General features: G+C 35.8%; 1 protein-coding gene across 4 annotated transcripts in view; it reads left to right on the forward strand.

Annotated features, from left to right (window-relative positions):
- Window positions 1-13,991, forward strand: part of FKBP5 (FKBP prolyl isomerase 5) — a 61,996-nt gene extending 48,005 nt beyond the window's left edge. For all 4 annotated transcript variants that reach the window (XM_087959919.1, XM_087959920.1, XM_026678132.2 and 1 more), the window contains 6 exons: window positions 2,623-2,779; window positions 3,582-3,672; window positions 4,530-4,613; window positions 5,036-5,221; window positions 6,846-7,085; window positions 7,860-13,991. In XM_087959919.1, coding sequence (XP_087816045.1) covers window positions 2,623-2,779; window positions 3,582-3,672; window positions 4,530-4,613; window positions 5,036-5,221; window positions 6,846-7,085; window positions 7,860-7,964 — 863 coding nt within the window. In that variant the 3' untranslated portion in view covers window positions 7,965-13,991. The remainder of the gene's footprint in view (window positions 1-2,622; window positions 2,780-3,581; window positions 3,673-4,529; window positions 4,614-5,035; window positions 5,222-6,845; window positions 7,086-7,859) is intronic.
- Window positions 13,992-19,578: the final 5,587 nt, after the last annotated feature.

Consider the following 19,578-nt stretch of genomic DNA (forward strand, 5'->3'; position numbering starts at 1 on the left):
TTGCAGAATGGTAGGTCTCTAAGTGAATGTGTGATTGTGGGAGCAACTCAATCTGCCTGCCTGCTTTGCCTGATTTTGGGTAAAAGTTACTCTTTTTATAAAAAATTCAATATTTACGTAAATATTTACAATATTTACATACAAGCTTTGTCACATGACCACCAAGCCACATCCAGTCAGCAAGCCATGCCCACAGAACCAGTTGTTAAGAAATTTGAATCCCACCCCTGTGTAAAATTCATCCACAGACTACTGAAATAGCAATGTTAATTATAACAAAACATTCTGGCATTGGTAAGCTAAAGAATATAATAAAACTACATCACTTAAATTCAAACCATGCTGATTGACCTGAATCTTTTATTTATGTGAGATAGCTGTCTTGAGCATTTCTTGGTTGAAGAGTATGGAATACACTGAATACAAATATTACATTGAATGATGGGCAATTGAACAAACTTTTGATAATATCTAGGCATTTAGAACAGCATTGCCTGAATAAAATTCTGGATTTGTTTGCAGATTCTAGTCTATAGACTAATCTCTAGCTTAGACTTCATATGTGGCCTGGTTTGGGTGATAAATTACAGCACAATTTGTGCAGAGATAGGCAATTGGTGCCTTGGGTTCTGGAATGTTCCTAGGCATCTCTTCTGATTTATATCATACCTCTGTCTATGTTGCTTTCTAAATGATTTTTAGAGAGATGGTATTATATTGTACATCACCCAGAGGCTTTCTCTGAGGAAGATGGATGGTTAAGATATATAAACAAACAAACAAACAAATACTGCCAAAACCCTATATTTTCAGGTGAGGAAGGGAATACTTCCTTTTTGGTCAAGGGAGCCATTTTTATGGTTAGGTAAGTTTCCTATGGTGGCCTGACCTTGAGCGTGCCTGTTACATGATTGCAAGATTCGTCATGTATTTCCATTGTAGAACACAGTGTAACTTCGTAATTACTATATTTACTTGACATAGGCTTTAACATGTATTGACAATCTGTCATGCCAATGTGCCATTGGGCTTTTCCCTTTGCAGTCATTGAGAGACATCTTGCTCATCTGTATACCACAATTTCTGGCTTAGAATGAATACAGGATTCATGTTCTTTAGTTGGGGATTGGTGGATTACACTGAGTGCTTTGGAGATTGCAAAAGAGGGTGGAAAGGGTTAGTGAGAGAGGTTATGCCCAGTCATTCTCACACACATAAATGCCAGTTCCTACATATGCGTATGCATATGCATAACTTCTGTCAACAACAATCTGGCTTAGCCTTACCTATTTGGATGCCTTCCAATTATTATTATTATTGGTTTTTTGGCAACATAACAGAAGTATTTTACAACTGCCTTCTTCCATGAATTGTTTTCTACTTCCAGTCTAGCCTATGGCCTTGATGTTTCCATGATAGTCTTATAATCAGTTTCTAATCAGGTCTAACCCTCCTTAGCATTAATGATCAGTGAACACCAGAATTCTCAACCGCTTAATTCCTTATTACTAACCTTATAACTTTATTTTATATCTAGGATCATATTTATGTGGGATGGTATTCTTAGAGCATTCTGCAACTTAGTATCATTTTATCTATCTTTGAAGGGGAAAAAACTCTCATACCTATACTTTCATGTTACTTAGCAGGTGTAATTGTAAAGATGTCTGAGATATTTGCAATAGTTTGTGCTAATTTTGCATTTTTTTGTCTTTTATCCTGACCATACACCAGACAAGCACGACCTTTGTAGTGCTATTTTAGGCAGCATGTATACATTTTCTCTTTTTCTTTTATGAGCTATAATGCAGAGGGAATTATTCCATTAGAATCTGAACATAGCTTTCTTTAGGAATATTACTGATATCTTCTTGTTTGTTGTCATTCTTTACTAAATAATAAAACAGAAACAGAAACTATTCATATTTATACATTGTAATGTTAATCTATAGTACTTATAATAAAGCAAACTAATGCCTTGTTCACAACATTGATAGAACTGACATTGATAGAACTGAGACATATTACTTTGCCTGGCAACAAAGATAAAGCTGTCTGGCTCTTCCTTTTGAAGCAAATTTCTCCTCTCAGTTCTTGCTCTTATCTAAATTCACCATGTTCTCCCCAAAATATCAAAGAAATTATATCCTGCCAATGTAATGCAGTGCAGCTTTTTGTGTTCAGGCAGAATGTTAGTAGCTTTTGCAGCACAATTCCAGTCTGGGTTCAAAATCAGGCAGGATTCTGCTGCCTGATACTGAGAGCTGCCGTCTTCACACTATTGCCTCAGAGAACCAGCCCACAATGTCTTCAGTTCTGTAGGCTAAGAACAGTTGCCTCTGGATGAGATGGGTGGCACATAAATGTAATAAATAAGAAAATAAAATTTATCTAGTTTTTTTAATTTAACATCAATCAGTTTAGACTCATTTTAGAAATAGGGAAAAGTCAAAAACAATGTGATTTTGAAGTTTGTTTTGAGACCAAGTTCTTCTGTTATGCCAGCCATGGTGAAGAGAAGAATGTCAACAAATGATATGTTTTGGTTATGCTGTTTAATGCATATTGAAATGTTGTTGGTAGTGCCTTACATTGCATAACATTTCTCTCTCTCCCAAACAGTCCAATTGAAAGGGTTTTGTGATGGCAGAATGTTTGATTGTAGAGATGTAGCATTCACCGTTGGAGAAGGGGAAGACCATGACATTCCCATTGGAATTGACAAAGCTCTGGAGAAGATGCAAAGAGGAGAACACTGTATCTTGCATATAGGAACACAGTAAGAAATGTGGGAGGAGTGTTTGTGTCCCCGTCCCCCCCATTTATTTATTTATTTGGTGTCTTTAGCTCAAGTCTTGGCTTCCAGTGTCCACCTGGAGAAGCCTATATAGCTGTTTTCTTTTTTTGCAAGATTTTTGAAAGTGGCTTGCCATTGGTTCCTTCCCAGACTGAGTAAATGAGTGGCTAAAAATCATTAGTGGTTTTCATGTCTAGAGCAAGATTAGAACTCCCAGTTTCTAGCCTGATACATTTAACCAGTACAACAACCTGGCTCTCAGTCTATTTTTACATAGCTTTTATACAGGTCTCATTTATAATTAACACCATAGCTGGTAGCTGGTGGCAGCTGCCAGTGAGATTGTTATGTAATGTAAATTGTTTTAGAATAAACCAGTTCTTTTTAAATATATCTAAAATGATATCTAAACAGTGTGTAGATAGAATTACACAATTATTTCAAATATTCTTACTATTTGCATATCCACTTATTTAATGTAATTTCAAGATTTTGAAAAAAAATTAAGGGATAATAAGTGCATGAAAAATTGAATAGATTGCACAATATATAATTGCATCCAATCTGAATACAAAATAATAACACTGAGTCCAGTATAGTATATAAGTGTTTTGTCCCAAATGAACTACTCAGATATTGGTTTCCTAGGCAACCCATGTTTTGTCTCTAGGACCTGATGTAGCTAACCAATTATCTCCCTGTGAGTATAAATATCCAGAATGCTGAATAATGTGCCTTATCCTGAGTCATTTCTGTTATTATTTTTTCCCGTGCTTTGCTTTAGATATGGGTTTGGTGAAGCTGGAAAGCCTGTATTTGGCATAGAACCAAATGCTGAACTTGTGTATGAAGTTACATTGAAAAGCTTTGAAAAGGTGAGAATGGAATTTCTTCAAATAACAAACCATCCTGTACACATTGGATGTTTACCCACAGGGACTTTTCTACAGTGAATACATTTAGGAAGATCCATTTCCAGCTCCATCTGGCACGTTTGTCACAAAAGTTGGTAAAGATATGTCAGCTAGGATCACAGTGTTCTTGTATGTGTTTTATTGTTTTGGGTGGGGTCCAAGACTTGTCCTAGGCTTGTTCCTTTTGTACTTCTTTTTCTGGTTGTAGAAAAAAAAAAACATGTCCTGCCAAACAGTACTGAAAGGAGGGCAGGGCAAAATTGCTGAACAGGCTGTGCCCTTTTTAGGGTGATGGAGAATGTACCATCTCTGTAAAGTACAGGGAAGGAACAAGATGTACATAAGGTGGAGCATTGATGCCAATTTATAATGGGAAATGTTAACAGGAAGGAAACTTACATGAAAGAAATCTGTCTACCCTCAGGAAAATTGTATAGGCTTCTTTCAATATTCTGGGTTATCCTTTCATATTTTTAACTCCTCTGTCTTCAGGACAGATTTAATTTGGACTGAATATAATTTGGACTGGAAAGAAAATATCAATGATATCAATATGGGGCTACTTCAAATTTCACTCTGCCTTAAGTTCTAAATATAAACCAAATATAAATTTGTGAATATTTTTATATATAATTATTTCATTGCTTGCTATTAACTTTTGCAGTGGTTTTAAAAAGACTCCTTATTGGGATTAAGTAATACTAAACTTGAAACTAGGAAGAGTTGACAAAATTTACTGTATTATGAAGTATACTTTAGATTTTCAGCATTGCATCATTTTCTGTTATTTGATTATTGTTATAAATACTTGATTATAGGCCAAAGAATCCTGGGAGATGGACACCAAAGAGAAACTAGAACAGGCTGCCATTGTTAAAGAAAAAGGAACTGTGTATTTTAAGGTATGTGTTAGCATTGCTAGAAAAAAACCTGTCTCCTATTGATAAGCCTTCTGTAGTTTATTTATTTGCTCAGAGAATCTCTCCTTCTTAACATCTACCTTTGTCTTTACCTTTCAGTGATATATAGTTTTCTTAAAAGTAGAACTATCTCTAGGCTTTGGTGTAGAGAGCTTCTGAGCAGTTGATGTACAATAAATATGGATCTGTCATAATGTAGCCAAAATAAGGGCATCTGACATTACAGCTTTCTGGTATTAAAATTCTTATTTGCAATTTGCCCACTTCTTCCCTATTGAAATGTTCCTCTTTCCCTTCATTCTTCTGTTACTGATTGTTCAAATTATAACCAATGTTTAAGAAATAAATATGTTCCATTTTTCAATGTAATACTCCTCTTTAACCTTATTTAATCTTATTCTTAGGAAGGCAAGTACTTGCAAGCAGTGATTCAGTATGGAAAGATCGTATCCTGGTTAGAAATGGAATATGGCTTATCAGAAAGGGAATCTAAAGCTTCAGAATCTTTATTGTTGGCAGCCTTCCTCAACCTTGCTATGTGCTACTTAAAGCTACGGGAATACACTAAAGCAATTGAGTACTGCAATAAGGTAAAAACACATCTAGCCTTGTGGAGTTGGGGAAGCACTGGTGATGTTTGATTACAGTATTTTCTCAATCTGCTTAATTTTCATTCTGGTGTTGTTGTTTTTTGCTCCAGTTAATTAAATATACTAGAAATATGTATCAAAATGATGCAAAAAACAAACAAACCACCCTCTACAAAGCAAATAGATATATATTTTTATATCTAACAAATGTAGAAAAGTTGACAACTTAAGTTCTTAAAGTTCTTGGATAATTATTGTATTATGTAAAATAATTTTGTAGCATTTAGGGAGCTAAGGGCAACTTTCTAATTTATTTTTATACATTTGAGTATATAATTTTATATAATGTTTAATATAGATTTGTGTCAGCCTTGGGAGGTAGTTCAGACAAGACACGCAGAAATACTAATTCTAACTTTATTGTAAGGGTACACTGACAGAATTCATCTCTCACCCTCATCTTTACAGTCCAAGAAACTAGGGAGGTCCCTTCTGAGATATTTATCATGTCCCCATTTCTTCTGCAGACTCAGCTGCTATTTGTCTGACAATTGTCTAGTCTCTGGTTTTTCCTCCTCTTCCCCCAAGGTCATTTCCACATACCATCAGATCTCCCCCATGTTGTAGAAGTGCTTTATATTTTTCCTATCCAGACACAAAACTTTAAATTTCTCTTTGTTAAATTACATCCTATTCATATCAGTCTTGCACTGAAGTAGATACTTTTTAAACTTCTCTTTAAATAATTAGCCACCTCACACAATCTTTTCTCCTCTGCATAATTTGTGAATGTCCCAATTCCTTCATCCAAATCATTGATTAAAATGTTGTTGATAAAACTCCTGGCTGACTTTTGTATCATGAACAGTGTATTAAATATCTTGTTTAGTATTGTTTTTCACCAGTACAAGCTTAAAGCTGTTTCTCCCAAGATATTCCTCAAGTTATACAGATTTCTGAATATAGTACAGCTAGAACAATGTGTTAAAAGTGAGACAGAACATTTATGTTACTGAGATAATTATATAAAAGAAAGGCATGTGTTTTTAGACAACACTATAAATATCTGGGCATTATGAGTCATCATATAAACTTTGCCTGTAAGTTTTCTGTTTAGCCTCCATTTGGAAGTTGTAAGCACTATATCCATTTACATTTAGTCATAGTATCATATTACTATTTCTAGAATATTCCATTTGTAGCTGTAAAAGCTGTGCTTCATAACATCTAAATAGTTTGGGGCAAAAAAAAATCCATTTTGAAGATTAGTATAAGAGATTATTATAATTGTAATGACAGAATATTTGAGACAGATTGCTATGATAGATTTTTAATACTTTGCTTTTACAGTAACAGTGTTCTTATTTCTATAGTAGTATATGTGGCATTGTAAAACAATCTGGTAAAACAATCTGCTTCTGAATTTTAGTTTCTGTTTTGGTACACATGTGATAATTACATTGTAAAATTTAGCATATGCAGTATGAAGCTTTAGTTTTACTTTCCTATTTTGAAAATAGTTGGGGTTCATAGTGTTGTTACAGGCATTACTAACCATGTCTTTTATTATGAGGGAATTTTTCCACCTTTAATTTATGTTATTTATAAGAATGTTTGTTTGCAGGCATTAGCATTGGACCAAGCCAATGAAAAGGGCTTGTACCGAAGAGGAGAGGCAAGGCTGCTCATGAATGAATTTGAGTTGGCAAAATGTGACTTTCAGAGAGTGCTAGAAGTGAATCCACAGAATAAGGCAGCCAAGTCACAAATTACCATGTGTCAGAAGAAAACAAAGGAGCACAATGAACGGGACCGAAAGATATATGCCAACATGTTCAAGAAATTTGCAGAGAGAGATGCAAAGGTTTGCACCTTGCCAGTATGGCCCCCTTCCAACCATTGTTAAATTACAGGATTTCTTATGGAATTGTACAGAAGTATTGTAAAAATACAATTTCCTTTGTTTGATGCATATAAAATGTCAAGCTTCATTCACATTCATTTATTATAAATTATTTCCAATAATCTGGTAGCACTGCTATAATTCTTGTAACCATTACACAAACATAGGAATGAAATAATTTCAGTCATGTTATTTTGACAATGGAAATGATTCCTTTAAAGCAGGGGCGTCACATGACGTATTGCGACTTTTCCCCCCTTCACTAAACTTGCAGTGGCCATGGCCAGTGGGTGACACATCCGGCCATGAGCTGCGAATTTGACACCCCTGCTTTAAAGGATTTCTGTTTATTTCTATGTAACGGTAATCAAAATAGTTAACAAAGAACAGTGAGGTATCTTTCCTTCAATCACTTAATACTTTTTCACATGCTCAAAGTACAGCTTCATAATATTGAATATATATAATATTTCATATACTTCCAATTTATACCAGATATATATTTAGAAAGTTCAGAGGTTTTGTGAATTACTGATTGATTCAGAAGTTGTGTAAACAACTTTCATTTTCCATTCTGAGTCTCATACCCATCTTTGTTTTAGCAAATTTTACAGTGTTCCTAGCGAGTAATTTCTTTTTCATTGATCAGTTTAGATTGAAAGACCTATTGTTTTTTAAACATGTGCTTGTACCTTTCCCCTAACACCCACACGGGGCATTTGTTATTGGCTGTAGGAGGAGGCCAGTAAAACTACAGAAGAGAAGGAGGAAAAACCATCTTCAGAAATTGAGCTTAAGAAGACAGTGACTGAAGGCAGTGAATCAGAGGGCCATGTATGACTGTGCAGCAGAAGGACAATCCTGAATTTAGCCTGCACCCAGACAGGTTTCTGAAGGACTCAGAAATTCTACAGTGTTTAATGTAAAGTTTGTTTCAATAGGCATTATTGTGGAAGCAAAAGCCTATCCAGAAGTTTCACAAGAAATGATAAAATTACTGCCACTGCGGTGACCATGCTCAGCAGTGCACCATAAACCAAGGACAGAATGGGACCACTTCAAGTGGAACAAATGGTTCAGTAACAAATACCCACAATGGTTCTTGATTATAGATGGCTCAGAGCTCATTTCACTTTGCATCAGGCAGTGACCAGGATAGGGCCCCACAGGGATAAGAGAACAGGAGCTGTCAGTTATATAGATTTCGCGTTGCATTTGGTTGTGTTTGTGGTAGCACCACATGTGTATATTCTGCATGTCAGAAAGAAAGGCCCAAGTGCTACCTATTCAAGGTACCACTCCCATGTTAGTAGAGTCAAATGGAAAACCGTTTAAAAAGTCAGGCTCCTGGGATTTTATTCTCTCTGTTCTTGTAGTTCCAATGGGTTTCTGTAGCACAATAGTTTCTCAGGGAACTGAGTAGTCCAAATCGTGCTATTATTGTTGTTCTTGTTATTAAACGATTGCTTGCTGGCAAGGTCCCCAATCTATTGATGACCAAGTACAGCAGAAATGCCAGCTTCTGGGCGTGAGCATTTCCCACCTCTCATTCCCCACTTTCCTATCAATATGATCAGCACCAAACAGCGCTGATTAGCTGCTGCAGAAGGAGGGAAAGGAATCTGGACTGAACCAGGCCATTTCCCCCCCTTCCAGGATCAGTTAGATGTGGACATAGGGATGCTTGAGGACAGTAGCCTTTTTCCTTTTTAATGCATTTTTTTTCTTGCTGTGTGGGGCAAATGTATGCAGTAATCAACTTGAATTATGTGTTGAGACCTGTTGAATGCATTGCTCAAATTTATAACATGATAGCAATCAGGATATTTTTAAAAAAAGAAAAGAAAAAGATTTTCTTTCAAAAAATCATTATGATTAGTTTTATCAGTAATACGGTGACATATTTTGCAACATTAAAAACACTTTTAGAAACTAAATTTGTAATTTGGTTTTAAAACTTTTTGTTCATTCTGGGAATCCTTCTTTAAATTCTTGTTTGGATCCCTCTGAAGTTGTCAGCTTGCTTCTGAATGCTTTGTAAAACGAAGTGGGTCCACTCTCAATGCTATAAATGGTAGGACTGGGCAGTGTTTTAGATGTGGAAGTGAAAAAGCTGATTCAGAGTGCATGGAAGTGCAAACGATACCTATCTGCAACTCCTTAAATCAAACCCATCTTTTTCCAGAATCACACACCAAACCTTCAGGAGATCCCGGGAAAAAGTGAGGCTGCTTCAGATTCAGTCTTGGAATCTGAAGTGCCAAACCATTTGCCTTCAAATCCAAAACACCACAGCCCCAGTAAATACTTCTTAAATATTTTTTTTCAGGATAAAACAGTGAGTTTTTGCTGCAGATGGCTCATGTCAGTCTGCATTCTATCTCAATCATTCATTAATAGCACTGAAATTCATTTGAGTGTTCATTCCTAGGGAAATATAATTTTACTTAAACCCCATTGAAATGGCAGCATGTTTCCTCATTGCATTCAATGGTGCTTATGAAACTATTTTTTTTCTCTGGGTCTGGTCAACATGTTTACTAATAATCTGTGATGGAACGTCATGCATAGAGCTGTACCTCCATTACAGAATGTATAGGGCATTTTGCTTTCCTGTATGTCAGATGGACAACACTGCTATATTTTAAATTCGTTTAATATTTTCAATGTTAATTTCACTGGGAATTTAACACATGCTTAACCTTTTTTTCCTGGTGGTTTTCTTCTCTGATAAATTGCAGTTTTTATGTTCTTTTCTTATCCCTTTCTTTTCTCATTGAAATCATTGTTCTCTCTTTTCTGCTATTATTCCACTGTTTAATCATATACAGGTAGTCCTCGACTTACAACAGTTCATTTAGTGACTGTTTAAAGTTACAGCAGCACTGAAAAAAGTGACTTATGACCACTTTTCACACTTACAACCATTGCAGCATCCTCACAGTCACATGATCAAAGTTCAGAGGCTTGGCAAGTGACTTGTACTTATGATGGTTGCAGTGTCCTGGGGTTATATGATCCCCTTTTGCGAATTGCTGAAAAGCAGTCAATCAGGAAGCCAGATTTACTTAACAACCATGTTATTAACTGAATGATTGCAGTGATTCACTTAACAATCCTGGCAAGAAAGATCGTAAAATGGGGCAAAGCTCACTTAACAACACTTAGCAACAGAAATTTTGAGCTCAGTTGTGGTGGTAAGTCAAAGACTACCTGTATTAACATGGACAGAGAAGAGATAAAACTTCATTGGCATTATTTTTACACTTAAGTGAAACCTTAAGTTCCTTTGTTATAATAACATAGAGATTATACCCAGTCTCTGATTAGGAAAGCAGTATCTATTGGTAGTAGGCAGGTCTTCTGATGGTGCTATCTGAAATCTAAATGATAGATTCTTGTTGGTTATTCTGTTCATTTTAACGGAAACTGAATTTTATTTACCATGGTTAATCCTAGCTTTTGAATTATTATATACCTCTCCACATATACCCAAGTTTCTCTATAGGATGCTAAGAGATGGAAGGAATAATATGGCTGTCTAGAGTACACTGACCAGCAATTTCAGACACTTGTCCCAATGTTCATTTTGTTACATAGATGATTATATTATAGTTCTATACCAAATTATAGCCTTCAACATTACTTTCGTGAGCCATATTGACATAATAGGGAGCAAGTTTTTCAGATTTAGATTACAAGTCATAATTCTCATTTTTTTTCTTTCTGTGTTCATAAACTGTATGAATTATTGAAAGTCTTAATATAATAAGCATCCACAATAAACAAGAAAGAAGATAAAAAATCATTCTGGATGAAAATTATCCAACAATAGCAAAAGAATGTTTTTTTTTTATGTTGCAATATTTCACCGACACAGAATTTAGTACAAGTAGTAATGTGTCCTGTTGTCTGCTATTTTTTTTTTCAAAGAGGAACATGAGCAAATGGAATGTCAGCCTTAGACAATAGATGGATATGTTATTTTGTCTTGTTTGAACAGCAAATTTTGAGAAGACTCAGCTTGATGTTCCGGATGATGTTGATTTACAATGCTAGCTATGGTTTCAGTTTCACCATGAATGCTTTAGCTACAAGAAAGATTTTCTGTTTGAAATAGATAAAACTTTAGTGAGTAGAGGCCTCTCACAGCTAGGGAGGATTAGTATATGCTATTGCCCTCCAAATATTATGTGCTATCCAAAATGTGTTCCAATTCTTTTAGAAAGGTTACTTTCTGTGGGCCTAAAATCAGTGACTGAAACAAAGTCAAAGTTGTTTTAGACTTTCCACCTGTAACAGTTCCTATATTTTTACGCTATCTGTCATAATTTTAATATGGAACCCTGGGCTTCAACTAATCTTTCCTTTTTCTTATATCTGTACCATTACTCTCGTTTCTCACCAAATTAACACTAAACTCACAACTTTGCCGAGGGCATCTGTTTAGTGTGAAGTGGCTTGGAAATATATACCTCTAAGGTGGATGTTCAACGTTTCCTGTTTTGCATCCTGTAGATTCTTAGCTTATTTTTAGTTACACGACTGTTGGAACATCAAGATAACTACATCTACCTCAATAATGTGGCTTTTCTTTTGTTATTCAACTCAACCATTTGATGCTTGATTACTTGTTCTAAATTAAGTTAGTTCTTTCAGAACTATTCTATGCTGAAGAGAAATTCAATTTTATTATTTCATATATATAGTTTATTTTTTGCTAAGGATACTATAAGAGAGAGATAATGAAATAATTCAGTTCAGCCATCAATGAGATTTCTATATGATTTTTCTTGTGAACTATCTTTTTTTTAAAGAGATGACCACATATTTTCCTCTTGTAACTTGCTGAATGATTGCTACTGATAGGAAACAGTTATCCTTCGCTATCCAGACGTTGCTGTATGCAGTTGCTAGTAAACTACTCAAAGGCTACTTTTGTTAGGGTCTCCTGTTGAAGAGACAGAAGTATAATCATTAGCAGTACAGTACACAACTTCAGGAACTGTTTTCTTAGATGTATCAATTGTTTTCAAAAACAATAATTGTTTTGTATAACTTTCAAATTGCCCCTGGATTGGACAAATACTTTTACTATCTGTGGACTCTTAGAAATACTGATATATAATGCTGTCACCAGGAACAGGTTTGCCCTTATCAATGCTCCGCTGATGGATCTTATGTAATGTAAGATAGATGAATTCTTCACTAATTCATGCAATTTTGTTATGTTTTGATTTCCACTGACTCACATGGGCTTTGCATTCCGCTAAGAGTAGAATGGCGATAATCCACATTATATCAGTTTCAAGATGTTACATTACCACTAACCATCTATTATAGGCTTACAGAGTTTGATGCTCATTTCTGATATACACAGAGAATACCAAATACTTAAATTCTTGTGTCACTCTCTAGTCTTAATTTTTCTATTTCATTTTGCTGAAGGAGGCAAACTTTGACATCTATATGACACCCAACGCATTTTCATCTATTTCCATAAAGCCTTAATTCCACAGTCAATAAGTAAACTAATCTGGGCCATTATTTCTGACTGCTTTTTTTCTTTTTCCTCTTGTGATGTACATATCTAAAGGATCAATAAATTATATCTGATCTTGGTAGCTAGCAAAACACGCAGCTGTGTCAATTTGCCTATTTCTTAGATCACAGGAAAAGACCAGGACTTGTGCCTATAGCTCTGATGGGCTCTGAGAGATATTCACAAACAATGAGAATATTTCACTGTTTCAAAGTGCCTCTAAGTCCTAACTTTGCAGATCATCACCTATCAGTCTCTCACTTTGTGCCTGTTAGCCATGCTAAGTTCAATGATACACTTAAGACTAAAATGCAGATCTATATAGTACTTCACAGAATTATGTCCAAACCAACCTGATTTTGCTTTCCACGTGGAGTATCTTCTGGGTAGCATGGCCTAGCAATGCCTGTTAGTGTCTTAAGAACATAATGCCTGAAAAAATAGGCTAACAGTCCTTCCAAAGGAATATTGCTGCTGAGTGTTTTCTCTATAAATATCACAGATGTATAGAAATATAAATATTACAGATGTGTAGAAGTGGTCAATTATCCTGTGTATTGTCTATTGCTGTGTCTATTTTCCTACTTTTCAAGTTCTCACCTATCCTGAATTACTTGTAAAGTGGAGTGCCAAGTTAATAGTTTGAAGAGTTTTCAAATGGGACAGATGGATTGGTGAAAGGGAGCTCTGTAAATAAAACTACTGACTAAGATGCAACTTCTGTCTTAACAGAGAACGTATTTTAGGCAACAGATAGTGAAAAGGAAATAAAGAGAAGTTGCTGTCTTATTTTGCTTTGTGAGTCATCCTTCTAAAAGCATTTACCTGATCAATGTGCAAACAGAATGTTGCAATAATGGGCTTTAGCTTTAATTTCTCCAAGCAGTGTTTTACTTGTTTCATTCTCCAAACTTTAGATTGTATATAAATATGTACTAAGCACAGCAGAATTATGCAGGCATTGTATTCATGTACATTCATGTTTTTCTTAAATCCTGGTAGATTCTGCCCCTCTAATTGTAAAAGCTATCTTGGAGCTCAGCAAGATATAAGATCACAATTAGTTTAAAATACTCAAGCTTCAGAGGCTGATATGTGAGAAAGCTCAACTCATTTTAATAGTATAAATGTATCAGAAAAATTATAAAACAGCCCTTTAAAGTTTAAACTGCTAAAGTGGAACACCTCCTTTGCTAACCACACAACTGACACTTCAGTGACAGAAAGCACAGGGCAACAATGGAAGCTAAATCCCAGTTGAAGACACATAATGCAATGCTATTACTTTGATTTTCTGAAATATATAAAGAGTTACGATATTGACACTGCAAGGCTTCTGCACTTAAAGGATTAACTATTATGTTTGGGGTGAGGTATCCACAGTACACTTCTAAGACTTTGCTGAGACAAGTAATGGATATCATTACTGCAACTTTGTCCAAGGACAGTTGTTCCACACCCAGCCTGAAATTGCAAATTGCAAAATTGTTTAAGAGGGGGGAAAATGCTTTTGTGGCTATATCAATGCTCTGCATTGCTTGCTTCTTTTGAGAAGCGAGATTGTTTATATTTGTGTTATTTTACTTGTTTACCTTACTTTACATTTGCCACTCTAAGAAGAGAACCAGTATGATATAATGGTTAAGGCATCAATCTAGAATCAGAGAGACTGTGAGTTGTGGACTCCGCCTTAGGCACAAAACCAGCTGGGCCTTCATATCCGCTCAACCCTAGGTAGCAGGCAATGTTAAATTACTTCTGAAATTTTGTAAAGGAAATCATAGGGACTTGTCTAAGCAATCACAAGGAGTGAACACTAACTCAAAGGTACAATATGTAAAACATCTGCTAAGACCACCTACTGAACCTGTGGGTGTCACCATATTCCTCATTCATCCTCTTTTCACTGAGAGATAGTGAGGTTTTCCACTCCTGTGAATGCAGATGTCGCCTTTCACACATTATCTTGATTTAGGCTACATAATGAACTTTTGTCTCCAGGACAAAAATGAGAGCAAAGGCCACTCAAGGGAGAGAAGACTGAAAGCTTTGCCTGCCCAGCATGTGAAACTGTAAACTCTGTTTAACAAAGTATGTTAGCTAATACAAAAATTACTCAAGCTACAGGATGTATTACTGTGTTGTGTATAATCATAGCAGCATGTAAAATTGTGTGTGTGTTGGCTTAATTTGTTAACACAACCATTATTGTTTGTTACTCATGGCTTACGGGTTAGCACGTGCAAAAAATAACCAGTTTTTTGATTACCACTTAGAGAAAAAAGCTGAATATGCTGTGCACCTCCATTCTTCATAGGGAATAATTGACTGCAATATTTTCTTGAAAACCTTGAAGAGCTCTTGAGGCAACAGAGGTGGGAAATATTACTCTGAAGTGCCCTCAAGCCATGATGCAAATGCAACAAAACAGACACCACCACCACTATAAAGTTGGTGGTTTGCTATTTGGGTGTAGCTTACAGAATCTATTTAGTTCTCATCTAATTGGCCTTAAGGTATTGCTACTCAAGAGGACATCTGACTCTTCTCTCTTCCATGCTGCTGGAGGCAATAGAAGTCTATAATGATAAATTATATCATTGCTCCTCCTATAGGTAGTTGAAAGAAATTCAGCCACAGTACAGCCTTAAATGAGTGGAATATTTTTCCCCCTCTTTGTGGATTCCTTTTAGAATAAGAAACCCATATCTATTTTTTCTTGCAAGAAAATCTTTCACAAAGTATTTCTGCAAACTTTGCAATTTTTTCTGTCAAATGTATTCTCCATGGCTGCCATATATATGCACGAATGCACATACATTGCCCCATTGTGTATACGTTTGCCACATTAAAGCAAATGGGCAGTTCACCCCAAATATGAGAGGTAGGGCAAGGGTGATGGTTGAGCCAGTGTTTGACCTAAAGCTTGCAAAGTGGGACTTAGATTACTGGTGAAGTATTTGTTATGCCTGCTCTTTAAATACAGAATAAGTCTTCATTCTATGAGGCTATTTATGCATACTTAATTCTTGGAGTCTGGTCATTTTTTCATATCCATCTGTAATTCATCATAAACTAGCTGAAAATGGAAGTCGATGTCATAAAGAAAACCACTATCTTAAAAAGAAAGTTATCCTATTTCATATTTAAATCCACCCAAAATAATTGTGATCAGATGCATATTGTTGATTAGCTACCGTACCTTATTTTCTGTCCAGCAAGAGAGTCTTAAGGAATGTTTCCAATAGAATTTTAACTTACAAAAGAGCAGTAGAATAGCAGCACCCTATAAGACATTGAAATATAGCACAATAAATTAATATAATTCTAGTGGAACATGGCTGTGCTGAGCATAAACCTGAATTCTTTTTTTTTAAAAAAATGTGTTTTTAAAAAAATCCCATAACTGAATAGGGAGCTGAGATCTGTGGTGCTTAAATTAGCATATTGCTTATATATTGCACACAGATGGGTTATTCCAAACATGATCTAAAAATCTGTGTATCTTTGGAAGGTAAAAACCTTCCCAAAACACCTGTTACAGTGAATTAAACCACTTAAGTGTTGGAGAAACTATTTTAACCCCTATTTGTATGAAAAAAAACAACAAAAATAAAATATGACCTTTTTTCTCAACATGTCATGCTTTGTGTTTTTCTATATACCTCCTACCATTTCTTAACAAAAAGGAACTACTACCTAATCTGGTAATGTATGCTTTTTTCAAAACAGCACATATCAGTTGAAACAAGGTGTACAGCCTAATAAAAGTAGAAGTGTGAGAGAATTTATTGGAGAAGGGAAGTCAAGGCAAACCAGCTTTGGGAAATAAAGATGTCAGTTTAACTTGACATCAAAAGAATGTGATGATTTCTGATATATAGCATATTGGTACTTTTAAAACATTAAAGTTATTTGTAGCCATTAACAATAATAAAAGCATTGTGGATTATAAGCACCCGAACTGCAAGCAAGACTGAAATGAGAGGTGAAATTTCCTTCTATCTGAGCAAGGAGAGATATTATGTCCTTACCAAGGTCAATTTGCCATGACATGTATTGCCTACCTAATAAACTAGATGAACTGAGCTGTTATTTCTATAGAAACAGAACAGCATGTCATTTAAATCCAGGAAGGGGATTAAGCTGTGTCTAACTTAGCTTGCTGGCCTTTGGACCAAGATAGGAGGCTAAAATAGCTGTCAAATGGAGTGTCTCTGACTGTAGCATCACTTTAGCCCGTTTCCTTAGATACACATGAAGTAAAATAAGAGCAAAGAAAGGAGTGGAGGCTCTGATCTCTAGAGTTCTATTTCTTAACAGAAAGCAGAGGGATAATTATGGAAATGCCAAGTTAATTGGCTTTCCACCAATATTTGTAGAGTTCCTCACATAGCAAAAGATGTTGCCATTTTTGCAACAACTAATCCAAATGCTCAATGCTTGGTGAAACCTCAACTGGGATAGGAGTGATTGTAAGCACTGATCAATAAACACATAATTGTTGGCAGCCAATACTCTATATGGCTAAATTTGCATCTGTCTAGAAGTGTCTTTGTGTAATTGTATTGTTGTGTGAGAAAGACCTGGGAATGAGGAGATGCTGCCTGGAGAGCTGTCAGATAAGGGACCGCGTAGTTGGATAATGGGTTGGGTAAAAGGCAGACAAGGGACTCTCCCTAGTTTCTAGAGCTGTAAAGGAGACAAGGAGAGAGTCGTACTTTCAGATGTGTAAGTTTCTGTTAACTTAGCTTTACAATAAAGTAAAGTAAAACTGGTAAAACTGACAGCAATAGACTTCTGGTGGTTGGTCAGAACAGATATATCCTTATTATGAAAGAATAGTTTGGAGAGAGTATGTTGTATCATTCAGTGAGAGCACCATCTTCAATAGGCAAGTGAGACCATGAGAAAAAGGAGGACAAAAGTACCATAATAGTAGGCATGCCTGATTGTGACTAATGTGAAAGAAGGTAGTATATTATGGAAAGAACTGCCCTAGGAATGGGACAACTTGCCACAGCCTACTCGCTGTGGCCACCTCACCATAGCCAACTTGCCATGGGACAACTCGCTGCAGGACAATTTATCAATTCAATTTAATTATTTAAAATGAATTTAAAAATGTGTCATTCAGATTTCATTTTGTCCCTCCTTTTGCATCCTTTCTTTAATGATTCTATTCCACTATTTCTTTGATATAAGTATAACTCTTGTCCTGTAGTGAGGTGTCCCACAGTGAGTTGGCCGTGGCAAGTTATGCCATGGCAAGTTGGCTGAAGCAACTTGGCTGTCGCAAACTGGCCAACAATGAATCATCATAGACCCAACTCTCCTTGCTCAAACCATAAGCAGTGGAGCCAGACCTCGTAGTAAAACTATATAAAATGCACATATGATCACAGTGAAAAGATACTTGGGACCATGCATTTTGGGAGGAGTTTTATTTTTCTACATGCAAATACACACACACACACACACACTATAATCTATCTTGCCTTCCCATTAAAATGTCCTTCAAAAGTGCTACTTTCCCACACATTGAAATTTTCTGCTACCTTGTGAGGGCAAATGGCTCCAGAGTGTTAAGTTCAGTGACACAACAGCACAGAGGAAGAGTTAGTCCCCGTTTCTTGCACATCGGAGCACCAATTCATGACACCATGTGGATCTACCTAGTTTGAGTAAGCAAGCTTTTTTATTCTTTTTGCGGTTTTAAATATGAAAGATGTGTTCTAAAAATCCATCAAGCTCCACTGTACTCTCTTCACAGAAACATCAATGTTGTCTATCATAGATACTTTCCATTGTTTTGGACAGGGATGGCTCTCACATTAAGAAAGTGATCTTGCTTAGGTTTGCAAAGATATGATTGTATGCTTGAAGGATGTCACGAATTTTATTCTAGTCAAAAAGGTTTGGGGATTATTATTCTGTCTTTAATGATGAATTTTGCTTCTTTGCTTTCTCCATCACCTCTCTTAACATAACCTGCAGCTAATTCTTTGAAAGCCATCTGGATAATACCATAGTAGTAAAATGCCACCTAGTGGAAAAATATTCTTCTAGTCCTGAAATGAAACCAGTTAATTAACTGAATGAGATGAGTCCCATCAAAACTAACATAAGATAAAAGACAAGGGTCTGTGTCTTTAATTATGAGCTTGTTTTTCAGCCCAGTGCAGAACTATTCCATTAGAAGAGTCAGTGAGGTAAACAATCAAGCTTATAGAGAGCTTTGTGTAGGTTTCTAGGTAACAATCCAGATTTTGAAAGTGGTTTGCTGTTGCCTCCTTAAAGGATTCCCCCCCTCGCATCCCAATCTGAATTTTCTTAGCTTTTCAAGAAAAGCCAAAGTTAATGAGGCTCAGTCATGTTATTTTTAGATATATTCTCATTTGAATACCTCCTAATATTGACAAATTATCCATTTGAATAGAAAGTTTTCTGTAGGTTTTAAATGAATATAAAACATCAGTAAGAAAGTAACGGGATTTATAAGGAGCCTACTCTTGGCCATTCCTATTCCATTTCTTAGTTTTAAATTAGCAGCTAAAGAAACCATCCAAAAGAGAGCCTTTTTGTTGCCTCTCCCATAACCTTATTATTGAAAGTGTTCTAATATCTTATAAAGGGATTATATTTTCTGAACAATATTTGCATATGAGAAATTAGCATAGCAATACGGCAGTGGTCCCCAAACTTGGCAACTTTAAGACTTGTGGACTTCAACTCCCAGAATTCTTCAGCCAGGCTGAGGAATTTTGGGAGTTGAAGTCCTCAACTCTTAAAGTTGCCAAGTTTGGGGACCTCTGCAATAAGGGGAAAGAGTAAGAAGCTCACTTTGTTTCTGGAAAGCAATTAGCAACTATCACAGAGCTTCAAGTGCAGGCTTATAATGTCTCAGGTTTT

This window comes from Notechis scutatus, chromosome 3 (genome assembly GCF_049901735.1).
Source record: "Notechis scutatus isolate UNSWTSFEM ecotype Mainland chromosome 3, rNotScu1.2, whole genome shotgun sequence".
Taxonomy (NCBI): domain Eukaryota; kingdom Metazoa; phylum Chordata; class Lepidosauria; order Squamata; family Elapidae; genus Notechis; species Notechis scutatus.